Source organism: Nyctibius grandis, chromosome 3, assembly GCF_013368605.1.
Source record: "Nyctibius grandis isolate bNycGra1 chromosome 3, bNycGra1.pri, whole genome shotgun sequence".
Taxonomy (NCBI): domain Eukaryota; kingdom Metazoa; phylum Chordata; class Aves; order Nyctibiiformes; family Nyctibiidae; genus Nyctibius; species Nyctibius grandis.
In genome coordinates this window covers 48,889,425-48,916,759 of record NC_090660.1, presented here as the reverse complement: position 1 = coordinate 48,916,759, position 27,335 = coordinate 48,889,425, and the positions used below count along the sequence as shown (strand labels likewise).

General features: G+C 37.0%; 1 protein-coding gene across 1 annotated transcript in view; it reads left to right on the top strand.

Annotated features, from left to right (window-relative positions):
• The window catches only part of DOK6 (docking protein 6), a 283,675-nt gene extending 256,655 nt beyond the window's left edge, over positions 1-27,020 (top strand). Inside the window, exon 8 of the mRNA XM_068396927.1 lies at positions 26,881-27,020. Within this exon, the coding sequence (XP_068253028.1) occupies positions 26,881-27,020 (140 nt within the window). The remainder of the gene's footprint in view (positions 1-26,880) is intronic.
• The last annotated feature ends 315 nt before the right edge of the window (positions 27,021-27,335 follow it).

The following is a 27,335-nucleotide window of genomic DNA, read 5'->3' as shown; positions in this document are numbered from 1 at the left end:
GTGCGTTTTACTTTATTTGCATTTTTGTCATTCAAAAAAATAAGCTTACAGCAAGATGATATGATATACCTGTAAATGCCATAAAATCATAACCTATCATCAACATCTATGTGGTTTCGGACAAATATATAGAGTAAATGTGATGAGAACAGTGGGTTTTATGACACAGTCTTATTATATTGGTAAAATGGCTGAAACAACTGCTTGGAACAGAGTCACCTAGATTTTACCCAAAGGAGAGGCACATTCTCCACTCGCTGTGAAACCAAGAGACATGAGTTATTTCCATGAAGACGAGCAAATTAGCTGAACACCTTCCCATAGGTCAAGAGGCCTGCTAGGTTTCACTGTCACATGGACAGGATGTAGCTATGGACTACAATTAGAAGGCTCTAGGAGCTATATTTATTGTCGTTATTGCCACTGAATGCCAAAAAAATACATGTAACTGCAAGCAAGTGTGTTTCTTGCCCTAAGGAGATTTCAGTTTTTCTGTAAATAGAAAAAGGCCAGTATTAGGTCAGACCTGAGATATGCTTACTTCGGGCGGAAATTCCATATTTTTGGTGGGAATAAGGAGAAGTGACCTCTACCAGAGGTTGTTGTATACAAGTGGACTTTTCTACAAATTTCAGATGTTAGAATAAATCAGTGGAGGACAGAAGTGAAATGAGAGGAGCATCTGAAAATGCAGGATCAAGGTAACTTCTTAGTCTGTGATTTATCATATTAATTCTGCTAGCTGTGGGGTAGATTATTTATTCTCATATTTAAAAGAGTTATATTTTTCTCAAACAGTTTATTTTCCTTCCGCTTACTTACCTGATCTCAGTCCACTACCAGAGCTTCTCATTAAAGATGACTTTATGAAATAAATATTAGCTGTTTCCTTTGCTCCCAGTCCATTAACTGCCAGTGAGTAAGGGAGGGTTCTAATGTCTAATCTCTAGAATCTAAGCCACCAAAACAATGTATGAAACAGTCAGTTTCTAAAGACTACAAATGCAGTCCCTCTGGTAATTTGCAAACTTGGGAAAACTAAATGATTCATAGACCAAATGTCATTTTGTGATCAGAAGGGACAGCACTTACAAGACTGCTTAAGTGCATCCATACCACAGTTAGGCAGAAAGGTAAGTGACAAATACTCCTCTAAACAGAGCTTCATACCAATAGACATTAGGTCTTTAAAAGGAAAATGGGATAGGCTAAACCAGGTTTTTTTTCAGATTTTTTTTTTGTGTAACTGTATAGAAACACAACTATTTCCAATTACAAATTAAATCTATTACAGAGCAGTAGAAATACTGTAGTGCAGTAACTTCTGCAACTTCTACTTTTATTCAATATTAATCATTATTAATCAGACTCATTCATAAACTTGATTGGATTGGTCTATCCAGGATGCTGAAAAAATAATTGTCATACAAATCATTTTTCTGTCTGCCCAAGTGCTGAACCTCTTCCCATCAGAAGTGACAACTTCAAAGGAATGCTTTAGCAGAAGAGTAGTGTATTTGATAAGAGAAGTTGAGTTGTACTCACTAAAAAGCTGTGACAGAGGGGCAGAGTTATTAGCCTTACTGAGCTAACAAAATTCCATCCAGACTCTTTATCTAACTGAAAGGAGTATCTATTGACATGGCCTGTATTTCATATTTATATACATTTTTACTATTTGGAATAACTTTCCAATGTGTATGTTTATACTTTTCTTCTTCTGTTTGACACTATGATGGTCTCAGTGCAGCACAAATTTCTTTTTCTTGGAGAAATGATTTACTATGCATTTTTACATGAAAGTAGGTATTTCTTAGAGCAGGCTTATCATAGTTCTGCATGTAGTCCTGTCAGTGGGAGAACTGCTATTTCCTTAGCAATATTAAACCTACAGTGCTGGGTTTCTTTCCCATAATTTTAGCATAACAGCAGGATGGAGACATTAATTTTCTGGTGGAACTTTTAGAAGTTTAAAATATTCCTTCTTCTACAGGTTGTGAATCCAAATCCAAATGCCGGTGCATGTTTTGGTTTAAATTCAGAAAATCAGAAAAACAGGGCATAAGAATGATAATTTTTATTTTTTTAGCATGCTATTCCTTCTTTTAATTGTTGTGAAGTTGTCACATGAGTTGTTAAGTAGGTGCTTTGTTTCATTCCCACAATGCTAAGTTTTAGCATTTTGTTTGTATGTGTGGCTATACAGTGCTCCTGGTTTAGTGTTATTTTCAGGCAAAGTATGTAGGGGGGGAAAAACATCTATGCTACCATTCATTACTTTCCATTATGCAACTCATTCTAATTGTTCTTCTTTCTTGTTTAATAATACAGTAAAAAAATAGATATTATGATGCTGTCAATCTGTACTTTTATGCAATATCTGGTACCATACAGCCAAATTATCACCTGTTATTAATATTAGAAAATGGTGGCTTTAAATATCCTCCTTATTAAATACATTCTCAGACTTTTTAACTTCTTTCTGGAAGTATACATGATGCGTAAATCTGCATATGTCTGGGTAAGAGAATGCAACCTAGAAATCTAAACACATTTCAAATTGGAATACTGTGCCATGTGACAAAAAAGAATATTTTCTAGGGCCATTTATTTTTTTATGGGCCTTACTAAACACAGTGTGGCTTCAGAGCCAGGAAATTAAGATCTGATGTTCAGTACAATACGCAACAGGAGGACCTGAAAGTGCCCTTGTCATAAGCAGGAGTTGGGGCATAGAATCTCCTGTCTTTAAAAATAATCCTACAAGAAACCATACTCCAATGCAATTTCAGTTTGTGTGAGTTAGGTTTGGTAAATTTACCACCAACAGTGGTGATTCAGGTTGAGGGAAACACAGAAGTAAAGGACACCCAAGCCCTTTGTCTTTCATAGTGCCATGCTATGTCAAGGCAGTGACCAGCATCTTGGAAATTACTAAATGAGTAATGGCAAATATTATTTTTGCATAGTCACAAGTCTTTGAGCGTCTTCACCATTTACCTTGTTAGGAAAATGGCAGCTTGGATTGTAGCACACTGAAAACAGTAGCTGTTTCTTCCTGAACTAGCAGAGATCGCAGGGAAGGAGTAAGAGATTCCCTGTTTTGTTACATTTCTGTATCAAGGGAATCTCTTTTAAATTAGATCCCTGGGCAGCCACCAGCTGCAACAATGTACAGCAACAACATAGATTTAGCACAGACATGTACAACTTTTTTCAGGCTGTACTTTCTTTTCCCTACCAAATTCCCAGAATTATCCCAGATGTGTCATTCTCCCTAGCCCATTCTTCATGGGAGGGTAGTGTTGAGTCCAGCTGATACTGTTGTTATAAAACCAAGCTTCTGCACCTACATTAGCAATCTCAGAGCGTAGTAACTGAGTGAATAAAAGGTGTTCACTTCCACTCAGTGGGTTGTGTGAAATATGGGTAGTTTTTCTCCTGAATTTTTAAAGTGAGGATACTCACAAAAGACATCAGTCTTATATATATCTGCAATAGCTGCTGTATGTGCTGGAAGTCTGAGCAAATAAATGAAAAGTTTGAAAAGAGTTTGAAATTTCAATTCAGGGACTGAAAGATTGTTTTTAGAAGTCTTCCTGCATTTAAAGAGATGCCTTTTAATAGTACATTTGTTCTGTATTCTTTATTAACATTTCTTTGAGATTTTCCCAGCTCATAGGGAGGAAATGGGAAAAATTAAAGAATTCCTATATGAGCACACAACTGTTTGATGGTTTCTATACTTCACTTTGGAATGTATTATTTAATTCCTTGCATACATATGACTTGTATGATGTATCTAGAAAGGAGTGAAAAGTTCTGACCCTAAATCTTTTCTTATGCTCTGGCTACAATATAAGTAGCATGTTACACTATAATACATATACACCTACCGTTGCATATGTAATATAACTACAATTACTGTTCTGTTTACTGCATATGAGATGAGTTCAGAGTCTGACCTGCACCTCGCATTGAATAACCATGACAAGGCTGCCAAGACCTGCCTATATGGCTGATCAGTCAAAGCAAATCACCTTGTCAGTAGCTTATCTATGAAACTCCATGTGAGTTGTCAGTGCACTTATCTGGTATTAAAATAGAAACAAGATTCTCTTCTTTTTTGCCTTTTTTTTTTTTTTTAGAATGGCTATAAATATATTTCCTGAGTCTCAAAACAGTGTTGACGCTTTTCTTGCAAACTAAGCTTTTACAGAAGTACATTTTCAAGTATTTCCAAAGTGAAAACATTCTTCACATCAGAATTTGGTCAAGTACATTCAACAAGGATCAGAAACATATGTACATCTTCCCATTTTCGAGCTGTGATTCATCGAGCTTCAGAGTCATATTAGGCAGAAGTCTTTTGCAAGACTGAGGAAATTGACCTCAGAATAAATCAGCCAGGGATAAAAGCAAAAGTTTTTTAAATTTCTAGTTGTTTCACATGAAAGGATGACAATGTCTCCTCACTCTTTGATAAGTAAAAATATTTTTATTGCATTTAAGCTTTCCAGCTTGCTTTGTTTTCCCCAATAGTTCGCTTTCTTTGGCTTTGGAGCCCATGGTACTGGGTACATGGAATAGACAGAGGTGAACTCCCATGTTAGTCTAAATGTGTCACCAAATTTAAACTGTTCTCAAGTGGGTTCATTAGTGTATGGAAATTTAAATTTTTTTCTCTCCTACATTACATATTTCCAAACCCATACTTTGGCTGTGATCACAGGATTCACAGCGAGGAACACTGAGCAGGAGAGAGAAGATCCTTGTTGGCAGCTTGTGTTGAGACTCAAATGACAGGTCACTTCCCTCTCTCCTTGCTTCTTTCTGTCAGTAGTATGGATGTATACATACAGAACAAATCTTGCAGCTGCCACATGTAGGTGTTTGTGCTTCAGCCCTTAGAAAATGTGTATTCAGCCCCTGTGTGGATCAATGCCAGGAGAAGTCTTTGATTAATTCTCTGTCACCTTCCACTCTTTTCCAGAAGGACTCTTAACAGGACTAATAGGTTCCACGAAGCATCATTCAAAAACTACAGCTGAAAGGAGAAAAAGCAGCATGTCTTTAAAATGCACTTATGGGTCTCCTGTATACATAAAGATACAAAACTGTACGAGTACCCAGCCACATATATTTTTACAGAACCGAATAAGGAACTTTTATGGATCATGCATTAGATCTGCGGTTGGAAGTGAAACTTCAGGACTAGATTTCATGAACTAATTTCTTCTCATTACTCATACAGATTTTGAGATTTGTTCCTTGGTCTTTGTCAATGACAGTCGAATAACAGGTTACCTCCTGGATCTACAAGAACCACTTACTCTTTCTTCTTCCTTACTCTTTCTTCTGGTCAAGAATATCAGATATATTTATTCTTACTGAAACAGGGTAGAGTGCTTCAAACTGCAGGAGTTTTATTCCTACAAAATTCCAGCAACTTCTTCAACGTTGCAAAAAATTTTCACCTAATACAGTTCTGCAGTTGAATGAATCACAGCTCAAAGCCAGGTGGCATATGTCTTGTGACTATACACTCATAAATACAGTACAGCAGAAGCCTAAATGGAAACACATCTTTTTGAAACCATCTGTTCTTACAGATATCTGCAACAATAAAGAAGATAAAGGCTTTAATGCTGCTATGCTGTTTTAAACCTTAAAGGCATTTCCTATTGGTCTGTCCTTTTATTCTGAGCAGCTCAATTTGTTTCGCTTGGAAATAACTTAGCTGACATGTTTGTTGATGTTCTGTTTATGAGCTTTGGAGAATCGGACTGTAGCTGGCTTACCTAGATATGAATATTTATAAAACAAAGCCTTTTTCAATCTGGAAAGTGCTGGGTTGCCCTCTGGTGAACGTAGTTTGTCTTTGATTGTACATTTTATAACAGGTTACAGGGTGAAACCATTCCCATAGTGCCTGGTTTGTTTATTTGAGGGAAGTTCTGTGTGATTTGTTCAAAGACAGTACTGCAACGGTTCAGCCACAAAGCTGATAATCTTTAACTGTTGCTTATTTATTTAATTGCATCACATTGCTTTTATGATATCTTGACTGTAAAATTGCTCAGTTGGAACAATATTCCTAAACTTGTGTATTCAGATCATACTCCTTAATTGGTGCAGTCTATGTAATGTTAACAGTGATAAAAAAAAAGATAAGTTTCTTACTGGAGTTGAATCTTGTTATGTCAGAGTTGTAGTCTTTCACCTGTTGCAGACAGTGAGTGCTGCAAAAAGGGTACTATTACAGTTTCATATCCGACAAATCTTCTCATGACTGAAATCTAATGTATAAGACTACAGTATCTTTGCTAATGCTGTGGTCAATATTTTAACTCTGTTTACAGAATTTCTATAGTCCTTTGCAGTGGTATTTGAAGACAGAGATTTCTTCTAAAGTGAAATAGAGAAGACAACTCTCAGAAATTCAAGATGTAAACCAATATATGAAACTGAACTGCAGTGGCATAAGCTGTCCCATGCCTGAAGGACTAACAAAGAGCAGAAGTGACATAGGGAGAAACGGCAAATAGAGCTACAATTTCTAACCTAGAAGGTCAATGTTAATCCATGGACACCTCTGGTTTATCTGAAATAGTTAAACCAATGTGCTGGAAGAAAGATCTTTCTGCCTGAGTGTCTTCTCCCAATGAAGGGAGAAATGAAATGTCACACCAATTATCTGAGCAGTGGGCAGTGTAAGGAAAACTGTCTGCTTTGTGAAGCTGCAACCAGAGTCCCAATTACTGAATTAGGCTGAGGAGCTTTTTATGCGATTGGCCTCGCAGTTGGTTGTCACACTGCACGCGACAGACCCCAGCTCACGTGGGGTAACCAGGTGTGACTGCAGCAAGAGGCACTGTGAAATGAGGTTGTGAGCCTTCGGAGGGGTGGAGGGAGGCAGGTCCTAAGTCAGCCTTTGCTTTCAAAACCCTGAAGTCTTTTCTATGGTGTTTGGGAGCAATCCTCCTGAGGGAGGTGGAATTGCAGGGCTGCAGCTGATATCTGGAACAGTGATGGAGATCGGAGGGACACCTGGGCACACAAAAAGCTATGCTCCGCTTCAGTGGTGTGATGTTGGTGGAAGAAAAAATAATCCAGCTCATTGAGAACTTTTAAACTGGAACAGGGATTTTGGTTAGTTATTTCTCAGCAAAACTCAGTCAGCCAAAAAGTACAACAGAATGTGAAATATAATATGCTATTGCTTTATCAGGAAATTAAATCTTTTTTGGGAAAAAAGTTTCCACTTTTCAGGTGGGACCACATTGTTCTCATCCAGATGCTTTATATCCAAATGGTACACTTTTCTTATGCATGAAAAAAACTTGCATTGTAATACATTTAATTAATATTCACAGTTTTCAGCAGGTGTGCTAACTTGTCATATGACAGTGGGACGTTCTGCTAAGTGCTGTGACATGACAGCAGCTGTGATGAACGGAGCTAAGATATTAAAATCTTTTAAGCAGCAATGGTATTCCAACTGATAAAGCACCAGTTTAAAAACAAATGGATTTATTTAGAGTTTCTAAGACAGGTAAACAGCCAAAGGAGCCCAGTAAGACACATTACAGGTGATAAAATGGTTAACGGTGTGTCACAGCTTACTATACATCCATATGTTTCTCTTCATTTCCCACAATAATATTTAGTACATGCTCTATAAAGCATCATTTTTTATCAGGTCCTCTTTTCAATGTATGGGCACTTGAGGAACACATAACAGATAAAGACGGTTTTTTACCTGAGACATGATCTTGGTATATGAAATAAATCCATAATGGAAATAAATCCTATGACAAACAATAGTGGAATAGTAAAAATTAAAAATATTTGAAATCTACTAGAATATTTTTAAGATTCGTGATATTAAATTATACATTTTCTGCAGATCACTCTGTAATACTTAATGGAAAATGTTTATGTGTGATATTGCTGATGAAGTTAAAAAACAAATTATAGAAATATGGAAATAGGGGATGTATGAATTCTTAAAAAATTCAGTTATATTTGATCATGTCATCAGAAATAGTTTTCCATCATCTATTGCTTGACAATATTTGAATGATTTGGGAATATTTGAGGGGGGAAATGAAAAGGAATATTTTTAGTTTAATATTAAAATTATTATTTCTCCAAATTTTAAAAAGTTAAATATTTCTCTTTTTTTTTGTCATTTATCATTGACCAATTTTTCAATTCTTATTCAACTAAGGTGAACAAAAGACAAGTGGCATAATGCCAGTTGGCTCTCATTTAGAAGAGCAAAAGTATATGTTTGAATTCTGTTGAAGTCTAAGAATTTAAAAGATTTCTCAAAAATAAGCAAAGAAATATGTACACATGCCAAAAGGGGTAAAATTACGCCATTTCATGGAACTGTTTAATTTATAAATATTTTGTCATCTACAATGAACAGTAATGCAAATTCAAATTATTTGTAAAAAGACTAGCATCTGGAAATATTTTTTTTGTTTTTTGGTTGTTTATTTAAAAAAATAAACGATAAATAATATTAAATGTTACATATAGTGGGAGAAATAAGTTAAATAGCAGACTGGAGAGAAACACAGGGAACACACTTCAAATAAATACTTTCCATTAGCCAGCAGTATTTGAAAAAATCATCGCCAAGTCCCTCTATCTTTTGCGTATGCACATTTACTATCATTTAATTTAGAGACTAGTCCTACTGCAATAGCTCTGCTTTCTAGTCATTTCTAGTGAGGCAGGAGCAAGATGCACTAGAAGATGATACTAACGGGAGGAAAATAAGAAAAGGCTCTTTGAAGAGGTGCACTCCGTCTCACTAAAAAGCACTGTATTCCATCCTTACCTTTGAGCATCAAGGAGTAAAAGAGGTAGCAGAGTGATCCCTGTTACTACAGAATAATAAAAAGAGTGGTTTAGCCTCTGTGTGATGTTCTAGGCAGAAAGATTACTAACCTGGAAACCTGCCAACCCTACTCCTACTACATCATGGGTGGGTTGAGCAAGGGATAGATCCTCTTAGCAGTTTGGTATTGCTCATAATTTGAAATTCTCACTGATTTCATAGTTGGTAAGTTAAATTTTTATATATGTATATATATATTAGGTGCTTCTTAGGCAAAAATAGGCATTAAAAGAACTGAAAAGGATGGATTTTGTGCAAAATCACTGAAGTGACTAAATTAGGTGTAAAGTCTCTGATCAAAGGGTGATACTCAATGAACCAAAAATCACATCCTATTTTGAGGGAGGAAATGCTCTCTTCCAGATAGTGCCTCTGTTCTTAAACTTAGTGAAGAATGCAATTTGCCTCCTTTATTTACTTCAAAGTAAAAATACTAAGATAATACTTCCTTTTCCTCCACCCCAGCTCTTGCAAAAGTGCTGCCGTCCAAGCACATACATTGCATTTTTTTCTTTTGCATGCCTCAAGTACACAAAAAGAAAAAAGCATGTGCTGTACAGCTTTTCCTCTTTTCTTTTTCTTTTCTTTCTTTTCTTTTCTTTTCTTTTCTTTTCTTTTCTTTTCTTTTCTTTTCTTTTCTTTTCTTTTCTTTTCTTTTCTTTTCTTTTCTTTTCTTTTTTTCTTTTCTTCTCTTTCTTCTCTTTTCTTTTCTTTTCTTTTCTTTTCTTTTCTTTTCTTTTCTTTTCTTTTCTTTTCTTTTCTTTTCCTTTTAATTCCTTTGCTTTTGGAGGAAAGGAAATTCAAGATATTCTGACACATCTCTGCTGCTTTTTCAAGGCATTTAATTTTTAAAATTAAGAAGAATAGTAGCTAGTGGGTAGAAACAGTAGAACTACACTTTTCAGTGTTCTCCTTGCTGCTGCTGCTTCCTTATTTTTGCTCTTAAAGTAACAGTTCAGTAGTAATAGGGTGGGTTTGTAATGCATCATGCCAGTCCAGTTACCTGAATCATTGCTACTTAGCCATTCTACCAAAGACTTAAAAATTGAATCTCCCCTTGCTCATTGCCTCTACTGAAACCCCTGGGTATCTTCTAAAAAAAAACGCATTTATAGGAGCAAAGTATATGGTCTCAAAACCTCCAGCAGCAGGTCTGAACATCTTCTAAAATTCAGATACTTACTCACTTGTCTTTTAACTTCAGTTCCTGATTATCTTCTAATGCAAAGGATAGATTCCAAGTCCCAGAAATGTTCCTTTTTTAGCGTATGATTGTTCTCATGAAGCTCTTTTAAAAGGCTGAAATGTTTGTTTAATTTTGTTTTACCTTTCAAAGTGAATTTATGAAGCCAGGGATTGTTAAACGGAGTATTCACTGGCTGCCATTTTTAGCTAGTACATCAGTTTCTAACCTATTTTAGAGGCTTCTGTAACTATTCCTGTATTTCATTAAATATCTATCATAAAGAAACAAAAGTGGAAGTAACTAACTGTTACCTGGATCCCATTCTCACGCTTACGAAGAAAAATATAAAATCTTAAAAGAATACAAAGATGTCATCATGTGAGAGACAAAGGTCTCCAAGAAAGATACAATACTCCTTCCTCTGTGCCTTAGTAGTGCTCATGTCTGCAGCTGCAAGACTATATATAAAGAAAATTCTTTTAACTGCAAGTTCTAGCTATGGAATATCAATATGGGGATTTTATGATGCAGAATCAGTGTCCTGAGTAATCAGGATGGTGCAGTTATCACTGGTGTGACTTATAAGATAAAAGATTTTAGTTCTTGATCTTCTTTTGATATAAATTATTTATATTTTCTTGTTAATAGCATACCTGTTCTATGAGAGTTATCTCACACCTCAACTTGAGGACTCAGCTAAGAACTCCTCAGTACTGCTTTATTCTGTTTAAGAAGCATTGAGTGAAAGTCCTCACAATTACTGTTTTTTAATTATTATTTCTCCAGGGAGGAGGAGGCTATAAAGAGATAAATTGAAAATAACTGGAAAAAGCCATTTGCTTTCTCATTTTATTTTATGAAATTGCTTTGTTAGGTACTTTTAGTTATTTTTCTCCTTAAAATTATCCTCAGTATGCTCTTAAAATAGAGGATATATATGTTTAATTTTAGTTTGGCTTTACGCTTGCAACCTGGAGACAGTGCCTTATACAGCACAGTTTTTCAAGCTGCCATTTTGCCTTAATGTAAAAGTATGTCAATATGTTTCATCAGATACAATACCTTCAGAGTAATTTCTACTACAATTATACTTTAACTTCCTTTTAAATCACAACTGATCTCCAGCTCCCATTTTTGTCCTGCTGGAAAGCTACTTGTATTCTATTATTTGTTTTCTTCCTTTTAGTGTTGTACTAATAAACCTGAAAATTTACATGCTAGTTCAATCATTTTTGCAGTGTTCATGAAGAAGTAGTAGCATAACTCAAGAATACCATCTCATATTGTGTTCTTCAATATTATGTGCTGCTTTGGTATAATAGGCACTGAGAGTAGAAAAAGCACAAAAAGTGGCAAGCCACGGTAGTAGAAGGCAAAGCTGATTTTAGTCTCCTTTGTGTCTTAGTGTATTCTGACCAGCAATACACAAAAGGCTGCTCTGAATTTCACCTGCCTCCAGTGTAGCTACCAATAACTGAAAATTACTGGAGCACTGGGTGGTCTAGCCATAAGCAAGAAATTCCCCAGATTTCATTCAGAAATTATGAAGTGAGTCCTACTTTTCTTTCCCTTCTACTGCTGATGGCTCGATGCCATCCGTCTTGCTCTTAACTAAACTGCTGCCCAACACCAATATCTTTAACATTCAACCATCCTGTGAGCATCATCTCTGTTCACCTCATCATGTGTTATCTGTACACCACAATTACAGACACTCATAATGAATTTAACTTCTGCATTACAGTTCTTTTCCAATCAAAGCCAATAGCAAAATCGCCATCAGGAAAATGCCTTGCTTTAATGTAAGACACTCTTTTCTCCAAATGTCTGTAAGAAGTATACATGTCATTTTCTGAATATCATTTCTGGTTATTGCTTGGTGCTATGGGCACTTTTTTTCCGTTTCCTAGATTGCTTTAGTAACACTTAAATAATAGGCAGTGAGAGAGGACAGAATGAATGTCACTTAAGAGATGATATTTCTCTACCCCTCCCTGCTTCAGCAGATCGGTCAATTGATTTGCCAGAATGCACTGGTGTTTGTCAGGACTCTCTTCTCAGGAGCTGGGATTAAGGAAAGCTGTTGAAGGGACTGCTGCTGTGCTGCTTTTACAGCTTCTGTGATTTGAGTGGCCACAAAAGGAGTATCAGCAAAAAAAAAAAAGCCTCAGTGAGCAGAGGAACAGAAAGGGCAAAACACAGGACAGGATGTTTACAGGTTTAATAACAAATTTCCAGAGAGGAGACACATGGGTGGTAATTCCAGCATGTCTTATTTTCTTTGGTTTTTATATTCTATTTATTTATTTATTTGCTTATTTGCGTGGAGGAAGGAAATAAGTGCTTTGGCTTAATCTGTTTCTTCTGTCATCCAAGAGAGTAAAGAAAAAGTGACTCCTCCCATCTGCAGGCACAAGCAGATCAAGCAGTTTGACACACCTTTTCAAGGTTTACCTCTGCTCATTTCCTCTAGCTTTACACAAGTCTGATGCAAATGACACAGCTTGTTCACAGTGAAGCACAGTGAACTCCCTTTCAGGGAAAAAAAGCAGAAAAACATCGCTTGCATCCCTCAGTGAATTACAACCATTGTTTTTTATTTCCTAGTGGGTAATTGAAGGCTTTTACAGCTAGAAGAAATTATTTATAGAGTCGTGAAAAATGGATTAACTTTTCTGAGTGCTTCATTGATGTTTTAGGCATCTACTTTATTCCAATTAAACTTATATTATCTAAAATCAATTAACTTCTTTAGTTTAGAGAATAAATTATAGAGGAAAATAATTTGTTTAGCCTCTGTGAACTGCCTTATTTCCACATATTTTATGTATGTAATCTTTGCAAAGAACAAAAGAACTCAAAGTGCCATTACGCTCGATACAGACAGAAGCCTTTCCTTTGTTCCCAGCGCCTTCAGTGGCTGCACAGAATTCAAGCTTTGGGAAGGAACGTAGGAACTTTGCTGATGGTTTAGACCTACATCCATCTAATAACCGTTCTGCCACTTACAATGGCTTCTACCAAATGCCTCAGAAGAAGGCATGGCAACGTGCAGGAGATCTTAGGTATCTGTCCCCAAAATTGGGTTTATACAAGTTTCCTAATAGAGAATTTCTCAAACTCAGAATATACCTTAATTATCTGTCATAAAATCTATTTCTGCATTTTTTGTATACAGTGTATCTTCTCCACGTGCAAATTGTAGAACTTGATTTGAAATTCAGATCAATGCACGTCAATTTATCTCAAGGGAATACTTGGCTAACTAAAGACAAGTGGAGTGTTTAATGATCATAACTAAACTAACTATAAAAAATACAATACAATCTTTATTCATGGAAAAAACCTAATTCTCAGTCTGGACACTGAACAGAGCATGAAGGTGGGAAGATCCTCAGTTAAATACCACTGAGTGGAAATAGTCATGGTTACCATGACAGCAATTAGCACCAAGTATGTTGAACTAGCTCAGGATGGGATCCACTAAAATACTTACTCCAAGCTTGCTCAAGCTACATCAGTTTTACCACATGGACCTCAGATTTTCCTATTAACGATGAATTTTTATACTATGATGTGACTTGTCTTTATGTTTAAGCCCTGAGATATTTTAAATAGACAAGGGCTTTTTATTTCTGTTTTGGTGAATCATGCCTAGGTTATCCTGAATAAACTGCTAAATGTGATAAAAATGAACTAAAACATGTAAAAATAAAGGAAGCATTAAGTTGCTATTCTTCACAAAATATTCAAGAGGTCTGCTTGAAGGAGATGGAATAATGATTGAGAAATATCCAAAACTTAAATAAAAATTTTAGAAATATAAAAAGTAGTAGTTTCTTCTAGTCAACCTTTTCAATCTCAGCTTAGGTTTCCTCCCTAAAATATAAAATAAACGCAAAATCCTGTATTACAATAGCATGTTGGTAGCCTGCAAAATTCCTTACTAGAAAAACATTAATTACTTTTTCTGGTAGAGTTTTACAACTTCATCTTGCAAACAGACATTAAACACATAATGATACTATCATTTAAACTGAAAGATTCTCTCTTGTGTGTACAGGCTTATTTGGTTTACTGCTCCTTTTCAAAAGTCTCTGCTGGTTCTCTACTTATAGAAGTGTGTAAGATGAGTTTTTGCTGCAAAGATGATAGGAGGAAGAGGGAGACATTTTAACACACTTTTTCTATAGTTCCACCACGAGATGGGAAAAAAAAAGAAAGAGAGAGAAAAAAAAAAAAGGAGAGTTTATGAGCTTTGGAAGAAGGGGCAGGCCACTCAGGAGGACTATAAGGATGTTGTGAGGCTATGCAGGGAGAAAATTAGAAGGGCCAAAGCCCAGATAGAACTTAATCTGGCCACTGCTATAAAAGGCAATAAAAAATGTTTCTACAAATACATTAGCCACAAGAGGAGAGCCAAAGAGAATCTCCATCCTTTACGGGATGCAGGAGGTAACATGGTGACAAAGGATGAGGAAAAGTCTGAGGTGCTTAATGTCTTCTTTGCCTCAGTCTTTAGTAGTAAGACAAGTTGTTTTCCAGGTACCCAGCCTCATGAGCTGGAGGACAGGGACAGGGAGCAGAGTGAAGCCCCCATAAACCACGGGGAAATGGTTAGAGACCTGCTATGCCACTTAGACATGCACAAGTCTATGGGACCGGATGGGATCCACCCAAGGGTACTGAGAGAGCTGGCAGAAGTGCTCACCAAGCCACTTTCCATCATTTATCCAGCAGTCCTGGCTAACCGGGGAGGTTCCAGGGGACTGGAAATTAGCAAATGTGACGCCCATCTACAGGAAGGGCCAGAAGGAGGATCCTGGGAACTAGAGGCCTGTCAGTATGACCTCGATGCCAGGGAAGATTATGGAGCAGATCATCTTGAGTGCTATCATGGGGCACATACAGGACAACCAGGTGATCAGGCCCAGTCAACATGGGTTTATGAAAGGCAGGTCCTGCTTGACTAACCTGATCTCCTATGACAAGATGACCCGCCTACTGGATGAGGGAAAGGCTGTGGATATTGTCTTCCTGGACTTTAGTAAAGCCTTTGACACAGTCTCCCACAGCATTTTCCTGGAGAAACTGGCTGCTCAGGGCATACACTGCGGTGGGTAAGAAACTGTATGGATGGCTGGGCCCAAAGACTTGTGGTGAATGGAATTAAATCCAGTTGGCGGCCGGTCACAAGAGGTGTGTCTTCCTGTCTTCAAGTGTTTGGGGAAGCTTCTTAATCATTGCCAGAGAGGTAATTATGAGCTAATGCAATATTTTCACTTTTATATGGCATCTACTATTACTATCTGGTTGTAGCTTGAAATAATGTTAAGGCCCTCTAAAGAATCTTTCCAAGGACTATTTCATAGAAAGCTATTTCATAGAAAGCTTAAATGGTTTCATAAATGCTTTCAATGCATAGGTAAAAAGTAGAACAGATTTTGAAAGGTTCTAAAAACTGTGTTTCATCCCTGCATACGTGAGTGTGAGATCTATTATCTTCTCTGAATCTTGTTCATTGGTGACAGGTAAAAAAAATCATGGAAAATCTTTTATCGGTTTAAGTAACTCATTTTATTAAACTGGGGACTACATTTTTACCCTCCACAAATCACCCTTCTCCTCCCCTTCCCAGCAAAATACGCATAAGCAAGACTAATTCCCCATTTTACACCATAAATACAATGTTCCTTGAATGAAAGATGTTTTACCAGAGACCAAGAATTTTTCCTGTCTTTGGAGCACATTGCCTACAGTTTGAAAAACATTTTGTCCTTAAATACCTATAGGGAACTGCAGTAATGGGGTAACTCTGAGTTCTGTAGCAGCCAGAGGTAGAAGAGTATGATCAAAACAGATGACGACTTTTGCTGGTTCTGTGTAGTAAGAAGCACTAGCAGAACTCAAAAGGGACTGAGACTGCAGTGTAACAATTTGGTGAGGTAATCTAAGACACAGCTGATGCTAAAATGAGTGGTCCAATTACACCTCATAACCATTTTCAACAGCCAGGCATTCCTGCCTTTTCTTTGAACAGCCCAGAAGTGGAGCACATGTGACTCCACAGTGAAAGCCAATCAGGCCTAAAACATGTTTTGGATTTGGGTTTGCTTTGTTGGTTCGTTAGTTGGTCGGTTGGTTTTGGTAAGGGTTAATTTTGTTACCCTTTATCTTCCTATTTCCATGGCTCTTCACATGTGCAAAGAAAGTGCCAAAGGAAGGGCTCAGCTGTATCACCACACTCACCCTGAATGTCTTAGACTTCATATTTTATATGTGTTTAGTTATTACATTATATTCACATGATCAAATTGTCTTTTAAAATTAGTATTTGTAGAATAGGTATCCATCTGGGGTGGTATAAATTCTTTGTCCCCATCTTTTCCTATATCAAGAAATGTAAAGTATACCACCTGCCAATTTTTTTCTTTTTAGTTTTTTTCCAATCAAAGCTGTATTTTACTCACATAAAAACATGGTGAAAAACATATTCCCTCCATCCTGTCAGACCAAATTTGCCCTCTGGCTTCAGACCTCATGTGCTGAGTTTCATTTTATGGTAGCTTTTATAAGCTAGTTATAAATCTTTGTGAATAGAGTGTTTATAATGAAAATACTACTGGGCCAGGAGATATTGGCTGCACTAAAAATCAGCAGAATTATAACAGCAACAAGATTGAATAGTACTCATCAATCAGCCTCCAGCAGCATCCCATTTTCGAAGGCAGTATACTATCTCCACTTTTTATCAATGTAAGTAATTTTCTTCATTTCACTTTAGATACTCTAATATGAAATTAGAAATTCACTATTTCACTTCACCTCTGTAGTATCAGTAGAATTGCATGAGGCCTGTATGGTGTTTTTTGGAATAGTGTATCCAAGGGGAAAAGTCAACATGATTTGAAATGTAATAAGTATTTAACAGTGAGATATTCCATATCATCAAAGTGATATGCAATGTATAAATTTGCATTTTTGCATTACATTTCTTAGTAAGATGCTTCATGCTAAATAAGTAACAGGTTTAGGGGTTGGGTTTTTTTTAACAAGCTTTCTGATAAGATCCGTGTTTTGACTGGGCATTTAGTTTGTCTGTAATAAAAATGCAACAAAAATGTTTTGAGGAAGGGAAAAGTGAACGGTGAGCTAACAAACTGGTAAACCAAGATGATAACACTGCATACATAGCTACTTATTTAAATTACTTTGGTAGATGTGATTTTCAAGGATGTAAAAGAAAATTATACTAAAAATCATTTTATGCACAGAGATCAACAATCAGTTGACTCTCATAATGACTTGCTGCTCTACACAGGAATCAAAAGCAAAAGAAGACAGAAAAGTGTGTAGCTTTACCTACTTAAATACAGCACACAGAATCACAGAATGTTAGGGATTGGAAGGGACCTTGAAAGATCATCTAGTCCAGTCCCCCTGCCGGAGCAGGATTACCTAGATCATGTCACACAGGAACGCGTCCAGGCGGGTTTTGAATGTCTCCGGAGAAGGAGACTCCACAACCTCTCTGGGCAGCCTGTTCCAGTGTTCAGTTACCCTCACTGTAAAGAATTTTTTGCTCGTATTTAAGTGGAACCTCCTGTGTTCCAGCTTGCACCCATTGCCCCTTGTCCTGTCAAGGGATGTCACTGAGAAGAGCCTGGCTCCAGCCTCATGACACCTGCCCTTTACATATTTATAAACATTAATGAGGTCACCCCTCAGTTTCCTCCAAGCTAAAGAGACCCAGCTCCCTCAGCCTCTCCTCATAAGGGAGATGCTCCAGTCCTCTGATCATCTTTGTAGCCCTCCGCTGGACTCTCTCCAATAGTTCCTTACCTTTCTTGAACTGGGGGGCCCAGAACTGGACACAATATTCCAGATGCGGCCTCACCAGGGCAGAGTAGAGGGGGAGGAGAACCTCTCTTGACCTACTAACCACACCCCTTCTAATACACCCCAGGATGCCATTGGCCTTCTTGGCCACAAGGGCACACTGCTGGCTCATGGTCATCCTGCTGTCCACTAGGACCCCCAGGTCCCTTTCCCCTACGCTGCTCTCCAGCAGGTCTGCCCCCAACTTGTACTCATACATGGGGTTGTTCTTGCCCAGATGCAGGACTCTACACTTGCCCTTGTTATATTTCGTTCAATTTCTCCCCGTCCAACTCTCCAGCCTGTCTAGGTCTCTCTCAATGGCAGCACAGCCTTCCGGTGTGTCAGCCACTCTTCCCAGTTTTGTGTCATCAGCGAACTTGCTGACAATGCACTCTATTCCCTCATCCAAGTCATTAATGAATATATTGAATAGTACTGGTCCCAGTACCGACCCTTGAGGGACTCCACTAGATACAGGCCTCCAACTGGACTCTGTCCCATTGACCACCACTCTCTGGCTTCTTTCCTTCAGCCAGTTCACAATCCACCTCACTACAGCAGAAAATCATTATTTGAGACAAAGTAACTGGATCCACACAATTCTTTCCCATTTGTTTCTTTTTTCACTACCTTTATATTCTTCCCACTTTTCATTATTCCAGGAGCAGGGTAATTCTTCCGAGTGTTTCCTTTTGTTGGTTTGTTATGTTCTCATAAAGCAAAGTACTGTCAAGACTAAAATAATATTCTTACTGGAGCTTTCCTTAGCTATTTTCTCTTTCCCCCACATTAGCCTTTCCCATATGCACTTAGGATCAGAGCATCGCTTTCTTCTTATTTCTTGTGTTTTGCCATCATCTTATCACTTATCAGCCTTCTCATCCAACCAAATGTTCCTTGAAGTGACAGAAACTGTCAGTTGCAGGAATTTCAACTCTATCATTTTCTTTTTCTTTCCTTAGTATTACTAACATGGAATGTCTCAGTTTCCTGAAGTTTGTGTTTTAAAAGCTCATTAAGTTTTGAGCTTGAATAGGAAAATGAAATTACCTGCATTTAGTATAAAAATGCTTATTCTCTGTTTACTTCTGTGGTCAATTAAATAATTTACTTTGGACAGGCATAAAGTTCAGGAACAGAGTTATTCTCATAATAAACCTCATTTATACAACTTATATGGAAATGTTTTATATTAGTTTCTGGTTGACTGAATCTGTGGTTGAAGGGATAAATTAGGCTGGGGATGTTAGCCACCTTCTACAAAGTACCCAGCCTTTTCAGGTAGGTTTTTAGGGCACTCATTCAAGGTTATATTTAGGGTCTTAAGTAACTTGTTGATCATTTTGACTCATTTCAGTATTGAACTGCACACATTGCCTCTCAAAAGCTTTACTTCAAGGTCATGATACCTGTATCTTTCATTATAAAACAAAGTTCTTGACCATAGTCACTTCTCTAACACACATATTTTATCACCAGTTTAATGATTCAGAGAAAACTACAACTCTCCTAGTATAGTGTGCCAGTCAGGAAGAATAGCTGCCTGTTTTCTTAAACTGATTTACAACAAGGTGGTTTGTTTCTCTCCCAAAGCAAAATGGCTGAAAATGAAGTATTGCATCATATCATAAAACAGTTTGGGTTGGAAAATGACTCTGGAATTGATTCATCCCAACTGCTTGCTCAATGCAGAGCTAGCATAGATCAGACTTCCCTGATAAATACTTTAAAATCGATGAACTACAAATTTTAAAGTATCACTGCAGAAAATTTCACTTCTGCAGAATCTGTGAAACCAAACTCGGAAACCCTTCTTTCTGAGAGTTTTCACCTAGTAAATTCTGTTTTTTTGAAGCTAAGTTGGACCTTAGCCTAATTTTATGTTAAGTAAGAACATGATTATGCCTCCTTCAACTGTGTTGGCATAGTTAAGGATCTGGACTCAGAACAGACGAAGAGAAGAGGCTGGCTTTATATTGCAACATTAGCACAAGTGTAAAAAGCTTTAAAGATTAAACCAATTAATCTCTGTAAGGACCACTGCAGTCTGTATACGGAAAGCAGCATAAGAAAGCTAAGTACAAGCTTACTGTCTTTTTCTGCATGTTGGCTCAGAGTGCAGGACTAAAAAATTGCCACTCTAGTCAGATACTTTCTTTTATTTAATCTCCCTGTAGTTCAGGCATGCAGGCATACAATTATGTGTTACAAATAGAAGAGCACAATTTGAAGGGATGTAATATGTAAAATAGATTACTTTTCCCAAATATATGTCATATTTTGGCTGCAGGAATGGGGGCGGAAAGGGGAAAGAATATTGGGTAATGTGAGATGTGTGTGCAAGTAACTTTCTTTTCCATCTGCTAGGTAGAGATGTTAGGTAGCAGGTGTTTATGTATATCTCCTCCCTTTATTAACAGAGACAGGCATAGAAAGCTGGTACTATGAATAAAAAGATGCACTACTAGAAAAAATCCCCAATGGAAAAAGATAATTAATTAAAAGTAGAGGGCAAGGTAAACCTATTCATCTTTGAGAAGGTTGTGGTTGATATTCTGGTATTTCTACCACAGGAGCTGTATCAGCTTGTGATAGCTTAAGTAGGTAGTATACAGTTTAAATGCAATAGGGGAGCAAGTATTTAAAAACACTATCTGGAACCACACAAACACAAACCAACCTGACCTTTAGTTGATACATGAGTTTTAGTTACATGATTGAAGATACTGCTTTTAAATATTTGCTATTTTAGGTAGGGGTAAAGATGAAATAACGCCTTTTTTTTTCTGCACATAATGTTTACAAGCAATTCACATTATTCGTAGGTGTTGAAATAATTATCACTATTGCAAAGTCTTTACGACATGCATTTTCTTTATTTCAAAATATTGACATGTAAATGTGCTCTTCATAAAATTCCAGTATTCTTGGGCCAAAATTGGAATGTTAAAAACTTTTGCCTTAAGACTCAAAAATTTTCATATTGTAAATTAACTGGTTTAAAACTGCCAATCCTGCAATATTTTCTGCATGCACATGTAAAATTCCTTATTTTCTGGAGGAGGACTAGATGACAATGCCAAAATCTTTTAAGATAAATAATAGTCTTCCAATTCTGGAATGTGACAGGGTTCTGTAACAAGTATATTCTACTCGGATGCTTACTAATCTCGATGCTGCCCCCCGCCCTCCCCAAAAAAAATATTAATTTCATTTCAAATTCTAAAGAAAATTAAAATGCTTTTAAATTGAGAATCAAAAGGAAATATTTTAAAATGTTGGAGGAGATTTTTTACATTCACTCTCTTAATATATTTCTGCTGTATTTTATCATCAATTTAAATTATTTTTATTCAAAATTATTTCTAATAAATAAACTAAACCATTTTCTTAAAAATCTGTCTCAAAAATTATGTTTCCTGATATTCATTTTCCCTTCAGAAAGATAAATATTTGATGAAATGAAATCTAAAATTGTTTTAGAAAATGTAAAAGTTGGAACCCAGATGTGTTCCCTGGAGTTTTAATTCCAACTGGAGTTAAATTCAAGGGAAAATTTGTATTTCTTTATTTGGAACTGAAACAGCCCACAGTTTCACTTTCAATAAGTATAAGGAAATCAATATGCTGTAATGTAGTTTATGCTATTTTTCAGTTTCCATCTGCTCCCTTCCATTGCATCTTTTTGTGAATGACAGCATAATAATTGCTGTACCACTTAATGCCCTTCCAATCCAACTGCATTATTGCTGCAAAATAAGTGTTTTGCTTTGTAGCAGTTTGTCCTGGTATGAAACTTTGCTTTAGTTATTCCAATCATCTAACAGCAGAAAAGGAAAAGCTGCTTTGTCATCAACAGCTCAACAGAAGACACTGTATATTCAATACAGAGAGTTGGCAGAATTTTAACCAGTATCAATTTATAAATAGGATAACAGCGATCATTTATTTTCTGCCTTAAATGAAACTATCCTTTTTGATGCAGTAATAGCCACTTAACTGATTTGAGATTGTAGTAGGGTTTTTTTTGAGGAACATTTTCTTTATACAGAATAAAATGTGAAGTCTCTTTCTTTGCAACAAAAGCTCTCAGAGAAATGCTTCCATCTGAAATAGCAGTCATAAGGTAGTTTCTTTCAGTAAGTGTTTTATTTTCCCTAGTGGGCTTTCAGTGCATAGCTACAGTGCCTTTCCCATTTTGTCCTGTATCTTAACAAAAATGCTACAAAGAAAGAATATTAGAAGCTGGAGCATCTCGAGACACGCTTCCCCATCAAAACCATCTCCTCAGTACAATCTGCGGGCCTCCTCTGGTATAAATAGGAGCTTTCACTGCTATTGAGAAAGTCCTTAGAGGACATAAATCTAGATTAAAGGCTGGTGCTAGTTCTCTGAACTTTTCTGGCTGAAGGGCTGCATTTGTTGTCCGGTGAGAATTGTGTGAGGAAACAACATACAACTAACTCCTTCTTACTAACATTTCATTTCTGAAACATCTGTTTGCTAGTTGGGTTTTTTCCACCTCCTTGCACCATCCTTTGTGGAAAAAACCTCATTGACTCTGTTTCACTGTTTTCCAGACTGTCCTGTTTATTGTGAACAACAGAATTTTCAAATTAATATTTCTAAAAAGAAAAGATTGCTTTACAATGCAACAAGCAATTCACTTTATTTGGTCTTAGCTTGCACTGATTGATTCATCAAAATTTCTTTTGAAGAACCATGGTTTTGTATAACATTTATAGAAACATCTATAGCAGTCACAGAGCTCTTGGCCTCATGAAGTCTCAGAGCACGCCCAAATACAAATATACAAAACATAATACTAATACAGATATCCAATTGGCTTTAATTTAATGACTTCTGTTTTGTGCTCATAATCTTGGGAATGGAAATGCCAAATTTTATTTTCAAAAATAAAGTTTATTATTATTACCTACAAAAGTAAAACTACTTTACAAGAACATCATTTTGTTTGTGAAGTCATCTGTTCAGAGGTTAAGAAATCCCAGATGAAAGCTTGCTGTGCAGCTGCAAAAGTCTGCTTCTTTATTTTACCTAATGACTATCTAATATGAGGTACATAAAAGGCCTGCAACAGAAGCTGAAACACAGGACTCTGGTTCTATTAATTTTTAATCATTATACTGCAAAAATGTAAACTTATATTAGATCTTGTATTAGAAAAGCTTAGTCACAGGATTTCAAAAGTGATCCGGCATCAGAGAAATGAGTAGTCTGGTGGTGACAGCAGTCGCATGCATTTGTTTGCATATTGCTCACAGGTCATCATTCCCCAAACAAACTATTTGGCACCAAAGCCAGCCTGAGAAAAACCCTGCCATCTCTTACCCTTGGCTGATTGTTCCTACTCCTCGGTTGTGCCAGTACAACAATTTGTAGGGCTCTTGCAAAGCAGATGACCAAAGTGCTTCAGTCTACAAAGCAGCCTTTCAGTCGCAATGGCACAACTGAGGAACAGTGAACAGCAGTGTGGGCAGAGAGGAGAAAGGGAACATTTTCAGCTGATTTTTCCATTACAGAAAGTGTAATGTCAAACCTTACCCACAGGCAGAGGGGAATTTTAACATAGGACTTGTACATCATAGATGAGTGCTCTAACTAAAGAATATCAGGTGAAAGAGTCCCTTGAATTCTTGTGTTGGAAAAGAAAAGTGTGACCTTTTTTTCATTTAGAAAAGAAAAAGGTTTGGCACCTGCCTTCTGGTAAATAATTTGAATTCTGAATCTGAAACAGCGAAACATCTCCCAAGAAGCAGCAGTAAGGGAGCTTTTAAAGCTTACCCCTGGATCTCTTACCTTATTTTTTCTTTTTTTTTCTTTTCATTTAGCTGAGTACTGCAAGTTTTCTCTTAGAAGTTATGATCGATGTACTTATATGTACATCAATCACTGCTGTTACTAGGAAACATTGGGTTTTTCCTCTAAAGAATTGTTATAAATAAGCACCATGTCATGAAATAAGATCCTTGTGTATACTGCCTCTGCTTCCAACATAATTAAAATCAGGAAAAATCTAATTTTGGTGTAATTTGCCACGTTACATTAAATTATCTTGATGAATCATTCATACCTAATTGCTTTGGACTACAGCTTCATTGGATTCTATGATCCTGAGAGTAAATTTAAAGGATGAAGTAAGCTTAATAATACCTTAATAATACCTTTCCAAGGTCCTGTCCTAGAACAGAAAAAAACAAAACAAACCAAAATATTTCATATGTAAGCCACAGGAAAAAGCTCCCCCAATTCTACTGATGTCTTCAGGTCGCAAAGTGTGTGTTAATCAAATTCTTCTTATGCTGACTTCAGAATGACTGTAGAGAAGGGTTAGTTTTGTATTCTTGAAAACAGCTGTGGTACCAAAGATCTGTGGTACCAAAGAGCTGCAAAATCCACAAAAAGCATTCTTCTTTTCTCTTAACCTTTTAAGACCCAAATATAGAATCACAGAATCATTTTGGTTGGAAAAGACCTTTAAGATCATGGAGTCCAACCATTAACCTAGCACTGCCGAGTCCACCACTACAACATGTCCCAAACCACCACATCTACACATCTTTCAAATACCTCCAGTGATGGTGACTTCACCACTTCCCTGGGCAGCCTGTTCCAATGCTTGACAACCATTTCGGTGAAGAAATTTTTCCTGATATCCAGTCTAAACCTCCCTTGGCACAACTTGAGGCCATTTCCTCTTGTCCTATCGCTTGTTACCTGGGAGAAGAGACCGACACCCACCTCGCTACAACCTCCTTTCAGGTATTTGTATACAGCAATAAGGTCTCCCCGAGCCTCCTTTTCTCCAGACTAAACAACCCCAGTTCTCTCAGATGCTTCTCATAAGAGTTGTGCTCTAGACCCTTCACCAGCTTTGTTGCCCTTCTTTGGACATGCAGAAAATATGACACAGAAAATACTATTGAAGCAGGACTCTTAGAAAGCTGTGGAACTTAAATTCTCTACTGCAAAAACTCTTCCTGTATCTTTAGTTTCAAAATCCTTACTGCTGACATAAAACATGACTGTGGAGACGCTGCAGTACCTAAGACTCCATAAGGCTGATCAGCTGTATGAGTATTAAAATAATATTTAGTAGGAATGCAAATAAAAGGATCGATTTTCATTTAGAATTTCCAGTACAGGATATACTAAATTTAAAAAGAAATCTGAACAAAAAATTAAATATTGGAAATTTACTACTGAGAAGTCTTAAGCCAACTTGGAACCATTAGGCTATTTCATTATTTTACCAATGTTATTTTTTGATTAATTTTATTTAAACATATTAATATAGTTCATTGTTTTAAAAAAAATGTAAGTTGAAAGTAAGCATACTGCATAGAGCCTTTCTTTCCTAAAATCACAAATTATCTATTACCCATAGCTTTCTCATTTCATTTGAACCAATGTCCTCTATTCTTTTTGATATTATTTCCATAGATTGATGTCGTACTGTTTGGCTTGAGCCTGGACCAGGTGTCTTAGATCATTTGACTCTATTGAGTGTGTCTTTTAATCTTTTGGATCTGAGACTGTCTCCCTCTCTCTCTGACTACATATCCTAGCAGTTAGGGAAGAAAAAGTCACTTATCCTTTTGGATAAGTCACTTATCCTTATCCCTTTGGTTACAGAATGGCTAAAATCAACCCTGTTGTGAGATTTAGCAGCTACAAATTTTCTTTTAAAGAACAGTAAGAGATGTGCTAGCGTCTGAGGCATACATCCAGTAAATGGAAGACCTGAATTTGATTTCCTTTTTAACCTTAATAGATTCAAATTCATCTTTTGTAGTCTAAGAGACTGCCTTGATACCTTGGCTAAAAATTAGTTTAGTAGGGGCACTCTTCATCACTGTATTAAAGCTGCACTATTCTACAGAAGTGAATTCAAAATTAATTATATGAGATACAGTACATGATACAAATAGGCTTGAGTTTAGGGAACTCCCTTGGTTGGCCAGTGTCTTTACTCCTGCTCATTGTCACAGGGACTATTTGTGTGTTTTACATTTTTTTGGATAAAATACATAAAGAGAATGGAGAAAAATGGTACCTTGATATATTTTATTTATCTTTATTGGTAAGAAAGAGAAAAATTTTACATAGCCAATCACATGGCTGGATTAGCAGTTTCCTATGGCCCATAAAATATATATGGTTCTAGTTTCTGGGTGTAAAGAAAACAAGACCTTACATCCTTAGAAGGAAAAATGCCAGATATGGAACATAAAATTAAAACCTACAATCATGAAATTTTCTGTGTTTACGTTTGCTTTAAATTAAAAAAGAATCTAACCATAATTGTGATGCAAATCCCAAATAAAAGTAAATGTATGAAGGCCTTACTTAATATCATGGTTAAAAGTTGGTCAAGGCAATAAAACATTTAAGACTGTTCTCAAACAGCGTATTATCAGTGCTTTGGCTTTGCATCTCAGACCTCACAGCCACGATACATTTTAATTGTTTGATGCAAAAGCTTCTTGAAGCAAAAATAATTTAAACCTGGCATCCCAGTCAGGTTTTGATAGCAAGTGTAAACTTAAACCAGTGAATGAATAATAAAAATACACATACAAAATTCATCCTGCTTGGTCGTGCAATTAAAGGGATTTTTATGACCATTAACATGCTACTGGGAATTCAGTCTCTAGTTTTATTGTCTTCAGTGTTACTGAGATGTACCTTTTATTCTATTTTTCATTTAGTTTGATTTTTTTCTCTCTCAGTCCATCTGCTCTCTGAGCACCCTGGCACCATGGGACAGTACGAAGTCAGCCCATCGGAGTCCACATCCATGGCAAAAGTCTTCAAGTAAATTAAAATTCAATTAAAGCCCAGTTTCATCTTTTGTGTCCATGTCCCCCCTCCACAGGTCACAGCCTCGGCTCAACGAAGGTGTCCCGGGCACAGACGTTTCCCAGTTACCCCTCAGAGCAGGGTGAGGAGCACCAGCAGTCCCTCTCACTGGCCAGCAGCTACACCTTCAGCTATGGCTCAGGTCTGGTGCAATGACAGCCAGGAGCGGCCGGCCAAGAGAGACAGTCGAGCCTGGAGCCTGCTGTGAGGGCCAGGGAGCCACCGGCCTGCTCTGCACACACCATTTGCCGTGAAAACTGATGCCTAGCAGCTCCAGGCAGGTCACCACCAAGGCAGAAGCCTGGAGAGGCAGCTTCTCTGAAGCAGAGGCTAAGTCTTTATTTATTTATTTTGCCATTCCTTTTGTCAATACATTCAGAAAGCAGGGGGGCGGGTGGGGGGAAAGGGGGACACTTTCGTGTTGTGAGAAAGTGGTGGAAACAAATGAAACTGTGTTGGTGTGAAGGTTTC